Source organism: Podarcis pityusensis (genome assembly GCF_964106645.2).
Source record: "Podarcis pityusensis genome assembly, chromosome: 4".
In the NCBI taxonomy this organism is placed as follows: Eukaryota; Metazoa; Chordata; class Lepidosauria; order Squamata; family Lacertidae; genus Podarcis; species Podarcis pityusensis.
The window spans coordinates 17151123-17168818 of record NC_138027.1 but is presented as its reverse complement, the minus strand read 5'-3'; the positions used below and the strand labels follow the sequence as shown (position 1 = coordinate 17168818).

The window sequence follows — 17696 nt, the reverse complement described above, 5'->3', positions numbered from 1 at the left end:
ATCATTAAATAAAAGTCTTTATTGAGTTACAGTTTCCATTCTCAAGCTGCTGCGTGCAACCCTACGTCTAATGGTTAGATCGGCGAAGCCCCATCTGAGTCTCCGCCCCTTGTACACCAACTTAATATCCTAGCCTTGCTCCACCTTTTCCGCCTGACTGTTCTTCTCTGGGTCCCTCTGCCCCCCGGGGTCTCTTCCTTCCGGGATTCCTCTGACGCTGACGCTGACCCCCCTGACTCTTCTCCCTCCTTTCGGCGGGCTTTAGGACCTGGCTCCCTTTCCGGGCTGCCTACTGCGCCACCTTCCTGTGCATTTGAACTTGTCGCGCGCGCCCAACCTTCCACCTTCCGTCTGACCGTTTCTTCGCTCCCCGATGGAGGTGTGGCCACTCCTGACTCGTGCCCTCCCCCCTGTTGTGAGCTGCCAGCGCTTGATCCCTGGCGCCCTTCCTCTTCCCTGCTCTCTGGCGGTGACGCTGGTCCCGATTTCCAACTGCTCCCCTCTGAGTCCCCTCTGGCTCTATCTTCCTGGGGTGTCCCCCTAGGCTCCCCCCTTGCCCTGGCCACTGGTGCTCCTTTCTGTGAATCTTCTGATTCACTGGAAAGACTCGGAGATCTCGGGTCGTCGTCATCACTCATCTTTTCTTCTGCCTCCTCTCCCTCGCTCTCTGTTTCCTCCCTTGCCCTTGCCTCTGCTCCTGAACCCCTGACATCCATCCCCCCCTCGAAGCCCCCTCTTCCCCCCTCCCCTCCTTCCGGTGCGGGATCTGGGTGCTGCTGTGTCAGGGGGACGAATGTCGGATACAGTTCGCTTCCCGTGGCGGGCCGCCATCCGAAGTCTTCCGGTTCTTCCTCCCTGCTCTCGTTGACGACGGTCACTTCCGCTTCCATCTCTGTGCCGCCGTGCTCGAAACCCGGGTCGTCCCCGAAAACGTCCATGTCCGTCTCTCCCTCGTTGCCTTCTGGAGACGTTGCTCGTCCTGGACCCTCCAGCCACCTTCTGCGGAACTGCTCCTCTGGTCGATCATCCCACCAATACGAGGGTTCTGAAGCAGATCCCGAGGGTGACCCCTCCGGGGAACGGGCGTCTCGTGTCGGTTCCTCGTCCGAGTCGAACCCCCGGAACGTGCTGGCTGAAAGCGTGGGCGTGAAAAGCCAGTCGTCGAAAAAGTCTGCTGGCATTGGCCTGTGTGGGAAGAGGGCATGAAACTCTTCTTTGAGCAGAGGTTCGTCCAAAGCGTAGCCCGGCACCCAGCTGTTGGCACTGGCCGGGGTGCCCTCCTTGGCGAGAAGGTATTCTACCCCCTCTTCCCCCCATCTGGAGTCCAAAATCTCCGTGACTTCGTTGATGCGCTCCTCCTGTGCCACTCCCCCTTGCCCGGTTCTCTCTCGGAGCGGACCCGGTGCCGTTCCTGGTTCCTGAAACCTGTGAGGTGCCTTGTAGGGAGTGAGCACCGATCTGTGGAACACCGGATGCATTCTGGAACCCTCCGGAAGAGCCAGCCTGAAAGCCACCGGGTTGACCTGTTCTTCGACTCGGTAGGGCCCCAGTTGTTTATGCCCTAGTTTCTTCTTCGCCAACGACCTGGCCGGCACTGCGTGGGCTGCTAACCAGACCCAGTCTCCCACATGGATCTCTTCGCCAACCCTTCTGTGTTTGTCCGCTTGAACCTTGTATGCGTGTTTAGCCAGCTCCAGGTGCCGCCGCAGCTGATCGTGGACCTCCTGCAACTCCGACGCGAACGCATCTGCTGTCTGCGGCTCCCCCTCCCCCATTCTTTCCAGTCCCGGGAAGGTTCTGGGGTGCCTCCCGTTGTTGGCGAAGAACGGCGTGACCCCCGTGGACACGTGCTTCGTGTTGTTGTAGGCGAACTCGGCGAGAGGCAGGTAATCCACCCACGTCGCAGGCTGTTGATTCGCATAACATCTCAGGTACTGCTGCATGATGGCATTGACCCGCTCCGCTTGCCCGTTGGTCTGCGGGTGTCTAGCCGACGCCAGGTTGATCTTGACGTTCAGGAAGCCCATCAGCCTCTGCCAGAAGTTCGAGATGAACTGTCGCCCTCGGTCGGACAGAATAGACCGCGGCAGACCGTGAACCTTGAACACGTGGTCTATGAACAGTTTGGCGGTTTGTTCCGCCGTGGCCACCTTCGCACACGGAATGAAATGTGCCATCTTGGAGAACAAGTCCACCACCACCAGCACAGCCGTCTTGCCCCTCGAGCTGGGCAGATCCGTGACAAAGTCCAGGGCCACTCTCTCCCATGGTTCGAACGGAGTTTGCAGCGGTTCCAGCAGTCCGGCCGGCGGTCTGTGCACTGGTTTGGCCCTCTGGCAGGTGTCACACCTCGCCACGTAGTCCGCGACTTCCCCTCTCATTCCGGGCCACCAGAAGTCTCTGGCTACTAATTCCACCGTCTTCTCCTTGCCAAAGTGCCCGGCAGTGGGCGCGTCGTGCAGCTGCCGCAGTACCTTGGCGCGAAGTTCGTCTCCCGGCACGTAGATGGCCCCTTTACGGATGAGCAAACCATCTCGCAGCTGGAACTCGTCGGTCGCTGCCGTGCCCCTGTGCACCTCTGCCATCTTTGCTTGCGCGAAGGAGTCATCCTGCAACGCTCGTCGCACCGCATCCAGGTCAACTGTTGCCGCCGCGCACGCCCACACTGTCGGTGCGAAGATGTGCATGGCGGCCGCTGGCGTTGCCTCCTCCAGATACTGTGGCTTACGGGAGAGAGCATCCGCCATGATGTTGGTGTCCCCCGGGACATATTCTATTCGGAAGTCGAAATTCGCAAAGAACTCAGCCCAACGTATCTGCCTCTGGTTCAGGAACTGTGCCGTGCGCCAGTGCTCTAGATTCTTGTGGTCCGTGCAGACCTGCACCGTGTGCTTGGCGCCGATCAGGAAGTGCCTCCACGCTTTGAACGCTGCATGAATGGCCAGCAACTCCCTGTCCCAGATGGTGTAGTTCTGTTCGGACTTGCTGAGCTTCCTTGAGTAAAACGCTCCCGGCCTCCAAACCCCCTGCGGGTCTTTCTGCAGCAGGACTGCTCCCACGGCTCTGTCCGAAGCGTCTGTCTCCACCCTCATCGGCCTGCTGGGGTTGACATGAAGCAGCTGCTCTTCCGACGCGAAGAGACGCTTGAGTGCCTGAAAGGACTGCTCCGCCTGCTCTGTCCAGATGAACTTCTTTTTCTTGGAGCTGAGCGTGTCCGTGATGGCCGCTGTCTGCATCGCAAAGCCTTTGATAAACTTGCGATAGAAGTTCGCGAAGCCGACAAACCGTTGGACCTCCTTCCGGTTGCGTGGGCTTTTCCAATCCAACACTGCTCGGACCTTGGCGCTGTCCATGGCGAGCCCTTTATCAGACAACTTGTAGCCCAGGAAATCCACCTCCGTCACGTCGAATTGGCACTTCTCCAGCTTGGCGTAAAGCCTATGTTGCTGTAGCCTGCTCAGCACTTCCTTGACGTGTCTGTCATGCTCCTGCTGCGATTCCGAAAAGATCAGGATGTCATCCAAGAAACAGACGCACGTCTTGTAGAGGAGCCCCGCCAACACGTGATGCATGAAAGCTTGAAAAACGTGGGAGCCATTTTGCAATCCAAAAGGCATAACTCTATATTCGTAGGTGCCCAGGGGCGTGAACATGGCTGTCTTCCACTCATCTCCCTCCCGCATGCGAATGAGGTTGTATGCCCCTCGCAGGTCCAACTTGGTGAACACTCTGCCCTTCCGTACCTTTGCGAGGAGGTCGTCGATTCGGGGCATGGGGAAGTCCGATGGCTTGGTCACACTGTTCAAGATGCGAAAGTCCACTACAAGTCTTTTTTGGGGCGTGTCCCTCTTCTTAACAAAGAATACCGGACTGCCCCCCGCTGCCTTGGACTCTCGGATGAAACCGCGCTCCAAATTATGATCTATGAACTCTTTGAGTTCCTGCAGTTCGTCCTCAGACATGGAATACAGCTTCCCTTTGGGCAGCGCCGCCCCCGGCAGCAGGTCAATTTTGCAGTCATATGGTCTGTGGGGGGGTAGCCTGTCTGCCTCCTTCTCGCAGAAAACCTCCAAAAATTCTGCGTACTTGTGGGGAACCGCTTGCAGCGTGCCTAGCTGCAGCTGTGACTCCTCTTCCTCTCCTTCCTGCCTGGGCACGATGCAGTGTTCAGCGCAAAAGGAAGAGCCGAAGGTCAGCTGCCTCTGGTACCAAGCCAGCGTCGGGCTGTGCTTGTCCAGCCAACTCATGCCCAATACAATGGGCGTGTCCGATAGTTGAGTGACATTGAAGCTGATGATTTCCCTGTGATTCCCAAGTCGCATCACCATTGGTGGCGTCTGCTTCACCACTTGCCCCCCTAGCAGCTCCCTGCCATCCACCGTGACAACCTGCAGGGGCAGCGTGGCAGGCAGCAACTGTATAGCGTGCCGGTCGACAAAGTCCTGCCCTATAAAGTCCGCATTGCTTCCGGAGTCAATGGTGATTGGCACGTCCATGGTGATTCCATTGGGCAGCTGGAGCGACGCGGTGAGCCTCACTACCGGTTTGGGCGGGAGGGGGTCCATGGGCTGTAAAATCTCTGGGGACTGCTTCACTGACACGTCTGGCTGGGCCCCAGTGCCTCTTCCAACCAGACTCCGTCGTTTCCCTGCTGTGGTTGTCCTTGCTGCGTTGCTGCAGTTACCATTGCTGAGGCTGCAGTGTGCTTGTGGAGCCTCTGGGGACACTCTTTCGCCATATGCTGTGGATCATCGCAGATGTAACACTTCCTGTTCCCTCTAGGAGGCTTCGCTTTCACTGCTGCCGGTGCTAGGGCTCTGGCTGCTGACTGAGCCCTTGCACCTCCAACCTCCATAGGTTCCGCTCCTCCTCCTGGCGGAGGCGTGGATTGCGCACGCGCTGCTTCTCTGGGAAGGAAGGAGGAGCCCCTGGCTGGTTCGCGCCCTCCACGCCCTTCGCCACTGCTCCACGGACGTCCTTCCAGCCGCACCCCCACCGCCAGCGCCCTCTGAACGATCTCCTGCGTGGTCCGGGGTCTCTCCCCCCTCGCAATTTCATCTTTAACCGAGCCGTGCAATCCCTCCCAAAACAGGTCTCTTACAGGAGCCGAATCTCTGTCCCATTCCAGAGCACTGACCAAAGCGAAAAAGCGGGCATGGTACTGCCTTACGCTGGCCCTCCCTTGCTTCAGTCCATGTATCTGCTGCCGAGCAAGATCCACGTCAATGCTTGACAAAAAGCACCCATCCATCGCTTTAATAAAGGCATCCGCATTTTGGAGCGCTGGATCATTATCTCTCCACAAATTGCGCAGCCATGCTTTAGCATCTCCATGCAAATGGGACATGATGAATCCCACCTTCTCTTGCTCATCTCTAAAGTCTTTGTTCAGCAGTTGCAGTGCACACATTACATCTGCTCTAAAGTTGGGGTACTGTTGCAAATTCCCATCGAAGTGAGAGACCAGACCGCCTGTTCGTCTCCCCAACCCAATCCCCTCCGGTTTGGGTGTCAGTTGCCCTTGCTTCGTAAGCACTTCCAACCTGACCTGGAGATCCCTGTAGGCGGCAGCTGCGTCCTCCTCTCTCTTCCTGGATGCAAGAGCCTCGGCATTCAGGCGCGACACTGCTTCTCTGAGTTCCACTATCTGCTGTTCGGCCGTCATGTTGTCTGCCGTTCGTGAGCTCGCTAGTAGGCACCCGCTTTCTCTCCTCTCCGCGAGGCTGTAGATGCCCACAATTTAGGAGATGGGGCTTACTGTCAGAGTTGCTTCCAGATCCTAGCTCACAGAGGATCACGCTAGCCAGCGATCATTAAATAAAAGTCTTTATTGAGTTACAGTTTCCATTCTCAAGCTGCTGCGTGCAACCCTACGTCTAATGGTTAGATCGGCGAAGCCCCATCTGAGTCTCCGCCCCTTGTACACCAACTTAATATCCTAGCCTTGCTCCACCTTTTCCGCCTGACTGTTCTTCTCTGGGTCCCTCTGCCCCCCGGGGTCTCTTCCTTCCGGGATTCCTCTGACGCTGACGCTGACCCCCCTGACTCTTCTCCCTCCTTTCGGCGGGCTTTAGGACCTGGCTCCCTTTCCGGGCTGCCTACTGCGCCACCTTCCTGTGCATTTGAACTTGTCGCGCGCGCCCAACCTTCCACCTTCCGTCTGACCGTTTCTTCGCTCCCCGATGGAGGTGTGGCCACTCCTGACTCGTGCCCTCCCCCCTGTTGTGAGCTGCCAGCGCTTGATCCCTGGCGCCCTTCCTCTTCCCTGCTCTCTGGCGGTGACGCTGGTCCCGATTTCCAACTGCTCCCCTCTGAGTCCCCTCTGGCTCTATCTTCCTGGGGTGTCCCCCTAGGCTCCCCCCTTGCCCTGGCCACTGGTGCTCCTTTCTGTGAATCTTCTGATTCACTGGAAAGACTCGGAGATCTCGGGTCGTCGTCATCACTCATCTTTTCTTCTGCCTCCTCTCCCTCGCTCTCTGTTTCCTCCCTTGCCCTTGCCTCTGCTCCTGAACCCCTGACACATACGCTTCAGGTTACAGACTCCGCTAACCCAGAAATAGTGCTTCAGGTTAAGAACTTTGCTTCAGGATGAGAACAGAAATCATGCTCCGGCGGCGCGGCAGCAGCAGGAGGCCCCCATTAGCTAAAGTGGTGCTTCAGGCTAAGAACAGTTTCAGGTTAAGTACGGACCTCCGGAACAAATTAAGTACTTAACCCGAGGTACCAATGTACTTTATCCTTCTAACTGGGGGTGCCATGGAGATATCTGCATGAAGAGCATGTGCTTGACCACTGGGCTATGGCGCTTTTATCTTAAAAGCACACACATTCAGGAAATCTGATTACAGATTTCCTGATGTCGTGTCTGGTTTGGTCTTTACACAACCGGAGGAGATGTCCCATTCAGCACACATGGCTTGAGACTGGAGCGTGAGGCGCACGGCATCCATGTGCCTGACACCTGGAAAATCCTCCGTCTGAAAGGAGACTTGCAGATGGAATCCTCTTACAACTTCCTGAGACTGTAACCCGAAGCTGACCCTGTTTTTCCTTTCCTTTTCCTCATTCCCTTGTCGCTACCTCGCTTACATAAAGAGGGCTTTTCGCATTTCTCTTGAAACCCGTGCTTTTCTGGCTGGAAAAACACACACCCAACTCTCCGTATGTTGTTGCCTGAGACTCAAAACATGTGCTGATCAGATGGAATGCAAACGCTTCAGGAACACAACACCAGCAGCCAAGGAGCCATGAGGGGCTGTGTCCCAGGTTGCCATTTCAGGAAACGTATTGCTGCAAAGCACTATGGACTTGATCCAAAAACTCAGCGCACAGAGCTTACTGCCCATTGCCCCCACTTGAACCTGGGAGTGTGGCCTACAAATATACCCAACGCTTTTCCCATTAGAAAGACAGCAGGAGGAAGGCATCGTGTTGCAGAGGTAAAACAGAAGGGAGAAGCAATTCCCACCCCTTTGCCCACTGCTTCTCTCCTGGGATTCTAACTCCTCTGGGTCCCAGTTGCATGTTCACCACATCAAGTAGAGAGAAGATACTCAGAGATAGGATTGTGGTGGTGGGGAGGAGTAGGGAGGGAAATCATGCAAGAAGAGGAATAAGCACCACACTCCTGCTGCACGTCTACAAAGTACACAAGCAGTACACAAAAGGTTTGTTTTGCCCTTTGGGGTGGTATTATTCTAGAACCAATGGCTTTGAGCTGGACAATGTAACTTGCCCACCTGCTCCTCTCCCTGCAACCTGCCTAAATCTGCTCCAAAATGTGGAGGGAACCCCTGGAGCACATTTAGGGTTCATGTGGGGAGAGAAGTAGGTGAGGAGATTATGCTATGTACAGTAGTTAAGAGTTGTTGCACTACTGTGTAACTGAATACCAGGGCTGGGCGACATTCGGTTTTCAACATCGCAGTGTATCACTAGCTAAACATTGTGATATACAGTTGTACCTTGGAAGTTGAATGGAATCCGTTCTGGAAGTCCGTTCGACTTCCAAAACGTTTGGAAACCAAAGCGCAGCTTCTGATGGGCTGCAGGAAGCTACTGCAGCCAATTGAAAGCTGCAGAAGCCCCATCAGACGTTCGGCTTCCAAAAATAGTTCACAAACCGGAAGAGTCACTTCCAGGTTTGCGGTGTTCGGGAGCCAAAACATTCGAGAACTAAGCTGTTCAAAAACTAAGGTACAACTGTACTGAAATACCACAACGTCTGAAATAAATATGGAGCTATGTAAAAGCACTGGCTGGCTTCATGGCTTTTCCCGCATCATGATTTTTGCAATGCAGGCACACACGCACATGCATCATGATTTGCAGGTCAAAAATTATGAAACTGCTATCGTGAAATGGGCTTCAAACCAGTTTTAGATGATATGCCACCCAGCCCTAACACACATCATGATTTGCAATATATTGCCAGGTCCAAAATTATGAAACCACTGTCGTGATATGGATGATATATCAATATACCTCCCAGCCCTATTGAAAACCACCCTGAGTCTGGAGTCTTACTTAACTTTAGAAAAAAAGCAAAACCTCCGCCAAAAGATTGAAAGAAGGCAATAAGATGGCAAAGAGTTCAACATTACCTAGTCAGGCTATACTCTGGGGGAGGCTGATAACGGACAACGGCTACTTCGCTCCTCGCTGCCTGGGGCGCTGAATAGGAGGGCATCACCACTTCCTGGATGACTCCAGAATGCTGGTCATTAAAAAACATCCCGTGCTCCTGAGCTTTGCTCACCGGAGAGACCACCTGCTTGCTTTTGTACGGGTAGTCCGGCGGCGGGCCCCTTGGATCCACACCTTTGCTGGTGGACTGAGGAGGGGACGGCCCTCCCGCTTTGAATCCTTTGCTTCTCCCCAAGGCAGGCGGATGCTGTTTTGTGCCGTTCCTCTCCAGCGACAACTGCATGATCCTCTCGCTAAGGTACCGCACGTGGCCTTGCTTCAGTTCCTTGAGCGCCTCGTCTTTGTGCGCCTGTCCGCTGTTGGCTCGAGCCAACGTTGGCCTCCCTTCCGTTCTGGATTTCGGGCAGGAGGTTCCCGCCATGTAAAAACCTGCCCCAGCGGCGCTGCTGGGCTGCTGGCCCCTGAAAAACTGAGACTGGGCTTTGGCCTCTTCATAAGTTGGCAGCTCTTCATTGTTCTGCTGAGGCTGGGCGCCCCTGGGCTGCTTCTCCATCGCAGTGCTGTCCCCTTGGTGCTCCTGGCCTTGTGGTTCCTGCCGCGCCGACTGCTGGACCATTTGTGGGTCTTCGGGCACCAGGTTTTCCGTGGAAGAAGAAGAAAGCAGCGTGCTGGCAGTGGGGTTGGATGGTCCCGCGCTCCCTGTGGCCTGGGGCTGGATGGCCAGCAGGTTCATGTTCTCGCTCGGGTTGCCATAGCGCAGCTCCTGGATCAACCGCTGTAACACAGTGCCAGGGGCAACGTCCTCCGAACCTCTCATTTCCACCTCTGAAACCTGGAGGAAGCTCGGGGGGTGGAAGTTGCAAGGGGGGTCTTCAGCTGAAGCAAGAGAAAAGATGGCAGGCAGAGAAAGAAAAGAGACACACAAAAAAGGGAAAGGCTGGATTATTTTGAATGAGGAAGACGGAGAAATCCTGCATGGCCTTTTCCTCCATCAATTATCCTACTGCCAACCTGAGTTCATAACTCAGCCAAATGTCAGGTGCAGCGTTAGAAATTCAGATATACAGTGGTACCTCGGGATGCAAATGGGATCCATTCCGGAGCCCCGTTTGCATCCAGAAGCAAACGTAACTAGTGATGGCACATCTGTGCACGCACGCGTCGCTTTTCGTCGCTTCCGCACATGCGCATGGCGCCATTTTGAGCGTCTGCGCATACGCGAGTGGCGAAACCCAGAAGTAATGCGCTCTGTTACTTCCGGGTTGCCACGGAGCGCAACGCGAACACGCTCAACATGAAGCATATTCAACCCAAGGTATGACTGTATAAGCTAAGTGCCAAATTGCTCCTTAAACCAGGGTTACAGTTGCCAAAAAGGAATGCCTTGTTGTCATTTTGGGGCCAGACAGCTCTAAAGTCATATTTTTCAATACAACCTTTGGGCTCCTGAAATTCAGATGAAACAGAACAGATAGAAATCTACAGGATGTGTTGCAAGCGTGTGAAAACAGATCCAATGATCCCCAGTCATGCACCTCCCGATGGTGGAGACGTCAAGCGCCGTCCTGGCGCCTGGGCATCTTCACTTGGTCTCAAGTAGACGATAGCCAGCTGCAAAATGGGCCTGGTGAATTTCAATTGTTGATCAAGGAGTAAGGCCAGTAGTAAACAGGGAGGTGCAAGGGAAGAGGGATGCAAGAGCATCATTTGACGGGGGTGCGGACTGATGAGACCTCTGTCCAGATGCTGCAGCTTGGTGGTTTAAATTTGGGCTGTGGTCTGGGGACTCCCCACCTCTGCTCTTCAGGGACCAAATTGCTTCTGATTAAAACTAAGTGCCCTCTCTGTCCTGCACCTGGGTCCCATTTCCCTTGTATAATGATCCACTTGCAAGGCTCAACGTCAACAAGGATCTGAAGAAAGCCATTTGTCCAAAAAAACAAAACAAACCAGTGTGAAACTCAATTGACAAAAGCAGCTAGAAAGCAGGGTTTTTTACAAGCACCAAGAACTTACTTTCAGTATCGCTGACAAAGTCTATCATTAACGGTGAACCATCCCGCCTGCTGCCAAACAGCTGAGGATCCGTGTAAAGACAGCCAGTTTCTTCCAGTATCTGGGCAGGAGTACTGGAAGTGTAGCAAATGGATGGGAGGCCTATGAGAAAAGAAAAAGAAAAAAATATTTATCCATGAACTAGTCACTTTTTTTTTTTTAAATACCCCAACACTTTTCCTAAAGTGATTCACACTTGTGGTTTCTGAATTATGTTTAAGCGTTGTTTCACAGCCCCCAACAAAGACATCCGTTGTATACATACTTCTCAGTGAATCATTTCAGATGTCTGTCTACATAAAAGGCTGCATGCAGAAACACATTTTACTGCAAACAACACAACCTTGCCACAGAACTGTAAGAGGGAAGTCACGGAGCGGGTGAGCACCCAAGCCATAGTGGCAAACGTTCAAAGACTTAATAGATGATAGAGAAATGGTCATTAATTTATTGGCAGCTCCCAGTATTTTCCAATTATAAATTTTCAAGGAAAACTCACATCGCTGGTCAGTGGTTGAGCTGCTCTAGAATTACAATGGAGTTTTTGAAGCCAAGTGACTCACCGCTCTTCTGATTGCTAATGGCTTAGTTCCCAAGCTATCACAGCCTTGGATTAGGACTTGGGTGGGCTTAGAATTTGAACTTTACATCCACAAGCAACATATTAAAACTACATCATTATTACTGCAAGCAAGCAAAGTGCTTTTGGTTGGTTTCAGAATTTTTTGATCAAAACAGACATTGTGTCAATTCAGATGCAGTAGGAAACCAGGGTTTCCCATTACATGAACAAGTCTCAGGCTTATCCACAGCCTCCAACCTTCCCCTCTTTTGTGCCCACAAGGAGATCAGCAACTTCTGTTTTTAAACAATCCAGAGTATCTCAGTCTGGGGATCTGAGGAACCTGTGGCCCTTCAGTGTTGTTGGACTACAATTACCATAATCTCTTATCATTGGCCATGCTGGATGGGGCTGATGGGAGTTGGAGTCCAACATAACTCCAATCCCTTGTTTAAAATATGGTTCAGGACAAGCCAAGATGTAAAACCGTGATTTAATCTGGATTTGGTCTAACAAACCATAGCTCCCTGTACATTTGAACTCAAGGAACTGTGGTTTGCTTCAATGGAGAAGTGGAAGCTTCTGATCTCCTCACAGTAAGGTACGAGGAGAGGACGGAGGAGCATTCAAGTTTCCTATTATGTCCAAAATACCACACAGACATATATGATGCACATACACCTCTTACTGCAGTACAATTAGGTATATAAGGTATGTTCTTGTCCATAAACTTTAAATCTGGACAACAGCCTGTAAAATAACATGCTGGACATTTATACTATCCAGAGGCCACTGTCACAAGAATAACTGATTATATGGATATATTGCCTGCATCTGCACAAGGAAATTTAATTTCCAGAAACTATTGTTTTGAATTAATATTGCCCATTCCCTGTTTTACATGCTATTTTAACTAATTTAACACTTTTTAAAAAGCATTAGTGAAAAAAGCCATTCACAGTGCCATTCATGAATGTGATCTTTGCTTTATTTTTTGGATATAAACTCTCTATTTCAGCAAGTTGACAATTTATATAAGAGAAAACACGCCCGATTTGTCTTACGACACCGTAATATTTAAATTCAGACTGCTGAATTTATGGCAGTCCCAGTGGAATATGTCCCTCTCTTGATTTCATTATCTACTGCAGTAACCATATAAGTTTAGAACCCTAGAATGAAATTGCACAGACAACATTCCTTGGTTTGTATGAAAGAGATAACAATGGCTTTGAAAGAGAGTTTTTAGCAGGGTGTTCTGGGAAGAAGGAATAAGAAAGACTGGGATCCATCTTGGGCAGGCTGGCTGAAGGCTTCACTGCTGTGGGGGACAAACCCCTCTTGAAATGAACATGCTGTAAGATCTGGACTCCCTGCAGGCAGACTGAAGGTATAAATAGGTGAATAAACCATATTTCTTAAAGCTATGACATTATCCGCCATGTCTCAGTTCTCCAAAGGACCCTGTAGTGAGTGCCTGGAACCCCCAGGAATCTTGCAGAACATGGGGGCGTCACATTACTTTTGTAACAATACGTTTTGCTGAGAGTCAAAAAGCAATCAAGCCATGTAATCCAGTAGTCAAGTGAGCGATCAACTGATCACGGATTAAGCGAGTACAGCAAGCAAATCAGCCTGGAAACCCCTCACAAATCTGATTCTACTGACAAAAAAAAAAATTGCAGCAGGAAAGCAGCTTATCTCAGTGGAGTCTGGGTGCGCAAACTATTGAAGTGGCACATTACATCTCACCAAAATGTATGTGTGCGTGAGCATGCACAGAATTTGGGATTCTTGTATCAGACGCAGAGTAGGAAATGAATACAAATGAATTTCTTGCCTTCTAAGACTGCTTTCCTCTCCCTTCTCCCCCGTCTCTCAAATCGCAAAACCCCTCCCTTTTATTCTTTAATCATTTGATGAAAGGGGGCAAGAGTTTTATTATAGCATTGTTTCTTAAGCTGGGAATTATGGGGAAGGAGGCCAGCCTTAGCATCTGGAGAGACAGCCGTAAATCCAGCTCAAGCTGACTCACATCCTTTTAATCAGAATTGCACCCTGGATAGGAGAAGACGGCTCTCCTATGGCCTCGGGGCAGCTAACGTTAACACGCCTTACTCTCCTAGACACAATGTAGGTGTTAGCTGGTTTGGAAACACACCACAGCTGAACAAAGAAGCAAGTTGGTTTGATGCAGCTGATCTCAGTATCTCATCCCTATGTATTCAGCCAAGTCAACCAACTTCATCAAACTCAGATAAGCATGTTGGAAATATCTTACAAAAGCTATGTAGACTTGTAATGTAGGAATCATGGGCGAAGGCAGGATTTAGGTTGGGGGTGGGACCAAGCTATCTGGAATAATACGATATGGAATTAATACAACAATTAAAACAGTTAAAACAATAAAACCACAAGTTCAGTTCAGGGGAATGCTTGCCTAAACAGGTGAGCCTTCAAGGAGCCGGAAGAATGCCAACACAGATGGGGCCTATCCTGTTTCAAGAGAGAAAGCATTCCACAACACTGGTGTCACCAGTGAAAATCCTGCCTCTATGTTACCACAAGACAATAATCATCAAGTCATGGCAAAACTAGCTGGGTTACATTGGCTGATCATGGTGCCCTTGAGAAAAGTTTCCCATCCCTTTGTAGCTGACTGCATCTTCCTATGATCTCTCTGGAGCAGGGGTAGGCAACCTAAGGCCTTTGGGCTGGATGCGGCCTAATCGCCTTCTCAATCCGGCCAGCAGACGGTCCGGGAATCAGCGTGTTTTTACATGAGTAGAATGTGTGCTTTTATTTCAAATGCATCTCTGGGTTATTTGTGGGGCATAAGAATTCATTCATCTCCCCCCCTCAAAAAATATAGTCCTGCCCACCACATGGTCTGAGGGACAGTGGACCGGCCCACGGCTGGAAAAGGTTGCTGACCCCTGCTCTGGAGGGTTACTTGGCCCTGAACAAAGTCAGATGTAGTGATGGAGAGAGGAGGACATGGGGAAATTTATTTCCATGAGCTTCCTTATGCTAGCTAACCCCAAGCCACTATATGTAAAGGCACACATACAGACAACTAACTGTCCAAGCCATTTATAGAATCATAGAATCATAGAATCATAGAATCATAGAGTTGGAAGAGACCACAAGGGCCATCGAGTCCAACCCCCTGCCAAGCAGGAAACACCATCAGAGCACTCCTGACATATGGTTGTCAAGCCTCTGCTTAAAGACCTCCAAAGAAGGAGACTCCACCACACTCCTTGGCAGCAAATTCCACTGTCGAACAGCTCTTACTGTCAGGAAGTTCTTCCAATGTTTAGGTGGAATCTTCTTTCTTGTAGTTTGGATCCATTGCTCCGTGTCCGCTTCTCTGGAGCGGCAGAAAACAACCTTTCTCCCTCCTCTATGTGACATCCTTTTATATATTTGAACATGGCTATCATATCACCCCTTAACCTCCTCTTCTCCAGGCTAAACATGCCTAGCTCCCTTAGCCGTTCCTCATAAGGCATCGTTTCCAGGCCTTTGACCATTTTGGTTGCCCTCCTCTGGACACGTTCCAGTTTGTCAGTGTCCTTCTTGAACTGTGGTGCCCAGAACTGGACACAGTACTCCAGGTGAGGTCTGACCAGAGCAGAATACAGTGGCACTATTACTTCCCTTGATCTAGATGCTATACTCCTATTGATGCAGCCCAGAATTGCATTGGCTTTTTTAGCTGCCGCGTCACACTGTTGGCTCATGTCAAGTTTGTGGTCAACCAAGACTCCTAGATCCTTTTCACATGTACTGCTCTCAAGCCAGGTGTCACCCATCTTGTATTTGTGCCTCTCATTTTTTTTGCCCAAGTGCAATACTTTACATTTCTCCCTGTTAAAATTCATCTTGTTTGTTTTGGCCCAGTTCTCTAATCTGTCAAGGTCGTTTTGAAGTGTGATCCTGTCCTCTGGGGTGTTAGCCACCCCTCCCAGTTTGGTGTCATCTGCAAATTTAGTGAGCCACTGCACCTAAATAACCTGCCATGTGTCCACCCCAGGTATGCTAAGTCTCCAGATGTGTCCCAGCCATAATCATAATCATAATAATTTATAATTTATACTTTATACCCTGCCCATCTGGCTGGGCTTCCCCAGCCACTCTGGGCGGCTTCCAACCAAATATTAAAATACAGTAATACATCAAACATTAAAAGCTTCCCTAAACAGGGATGCCTTCAGATGTCTTCTAAAAGTTTGCTGTTCTCTTTGACATCTGGTGGGAGGGCGTTCCACAGGGCGGGCGCCACTACTGAGAAGGCCTTCTGCCTGGTTCCCTGTAACTTGGCTTCTCGCAGTGAGGGAACTGCCAGAAGGCCCTCGGCGCTGGACCTCAGTGTCCAGGTAGAACGATGGGAATGGAGATGCTCCTTCAGATATACTGGACCGAGGCCATTTAGGGCTTTAAAGGTCAGCACCAACACTTTGAATTGTGCTCGGAAACGTACTGGGAGCCAATGTAGGTCTTTCAAGACCGGTGTTATGTGGTCTCGGCAGCCACTCCCAGTCACCAGTCTAGCTGCCACATTCTGGATTAGTTGTAGTTTCCGGGTCACTTTCAAAGGTAGCCCCACGTAGAGAGCATTGCAGTAGTCCAAGCGGGAGATAACCATAGCATGCACTACTCTGGCGAGGCAGTACGTGGGCAGATAGGGTCTCAGCCTGCGTACCAGATGGAGCTGGTAGACAGCTGCCCTGGATACAGAATTGACCTGCACCTCCATGGACAGCTGTGAGTCCAGAATGACTCCCAGGCTGCGCACCTGGTCCTTCAGGGGCACAGTTAGCCCATTCAGGACCAGGGAGTTCTCCACACCCGCCCGCCTCCTGTCCCCCAAAAACAGTACTTCCGTCTTGTCAGGATTCAACCTCAATCTGTTAGCTGCCATCCATCCTCCAACCACCTCCAGACACTCACACAGGACCTTCACCGCCTTCACTGGTTCTGATTTAAAAGAGAGGTAGAGCTGGGTATCATCTGCATATTGATGGTCACCCAGCCCAAACCCCCTGATGATCTCTCCCAGAGGCTGCATGTAGATGTTGAAAAGCATGGGGGAGAGGACAGAACCCTAAGGCACCCCACAAGTGAGAGCCCAGGGGTCTGAACACTCATCCCCCAACACCACTTTCTGAACACGGCCCAGGAGGAAGGAGCAGAACCACTGTATGACAGTGCCCCCAGCTCCCAACCCCTCTAGACGGTCCAGAAGGATGTTATGGTCGATTGTATCAAACGCCACTGAGAGATCCAGCAGAACTAGGAAACAGCTCTCACCTTTGTCCCTAGCCCGCCAGAGATCATCGACCAGTGCGACCAAGGCAGTTTCAGTCCCATGATGAGGCCTGAATCCCAACTGGGATATATAGAAGGCTTGTCTCCCAAGGGCAGTAAGGCTGAAACATTCCTGGAATTCAATATATTTGTGACTGTGTTTTCCAATAAAAGGAAAAACAATGGGGTTGGGGAAAGACTTTGAAACTGCATGTTAGAATCCACATACATATCACTAGGGAACAAGTGCTCAGGGACATCTCACCAACGTAATACAATATTTTATACACCCAACAGATATCAGCAAACATTATCTTACACAAGCAAGGTACTCATCATCCATATTAAGCAATTTGGTGACTGTATCTGAATGCTGACGATCCTGATTTGCTTTGTAGACATTCATAAGCGAATGCTGAATATCATATTTATGCAACTGTCAACATTTATGTTGCACTTTTTCACACACAAAAATTTACACTGTCAGCAATTTACATGTGAAATACTGACTGCTGTAGATTTTCAGCCATCCACTGAGGCAGGTCAGAAAGCCGATTTCTGGTCTCCTGGCTCTTTGTCATGCCAGAGAATGACCAAGAGATGAGAGAGGGTAATCTACCACATTGGAGCCGTTAAAAGGGCTGTGGAGAAGGATCCCCAGCACTCCAACAAAACCTGCAAGAAGTTGGGCAGACTAGGCCTTAGTTTGGGATAAACCAGGCACCCCCAAACCCACCCCTCCAGATGTGTTGGGACTACAACTCCCATCATCCCTAGCTAACAAGACCAGTGGTCAGGGATGATGGGAATTGTAGTCCCAAAATATCTGGAGGGCTGAGTTTGGGGTTGCCTGGGATAAATGGATGCCGTCTAGGCTGCAATTCAAGCCTGAAGAGAGTCAGCTGACATTAAAAGGCATCAAGACACAACAAGCCGAACTTGAGCAACTTGTCTTGAGTTCAAAGACTCTCCCCTATTTCTCTTGCTTCCTGACTGCTACCTCAGATGGTGGATCCTGGGCTGTCCACTTTGCCTTTGACCTGACAGCGGCTATTGGCCTCTCCAACCCTCTGCTGCATGGCTCTCTGCGCCTGCCCCGTGACCCTTTGCTCCATAACTG

The 17696-nt window shown here is 50.9% G+C and overlaps 1 protein-coding gene across 7 annotated transcripts in view; it reads right to left on the bottom strand.

The window, feature by feature from the left end:
* AMOTL1 (angiomotin like 1) overlaps positions 1 to 17696 on the bottom strand; it is an 83488-nt gene that overhangs the window by 34007 nt on the left and 31785 nt on the right. For all 7 annotated transcript variants that reach the window (XM_081001845.1, XM_081001846.1, XM_081001849.1 and 4 more), the window contains 2 exons: positions 10663 to 10803; positions 8604 to 9522 (listed from right to left, as the gene is read on the bottom strand). In XM_081001845.1, coding sequence (XP_080857971.1) covers positions 8604 to 9522; positions 10663 to 10803 — 1060 coding nt within the window. The remainder of the gene's footprint in view (positions 1 to 8603; positions 9523 to 10662; positions 10804 to 17696) is intronic.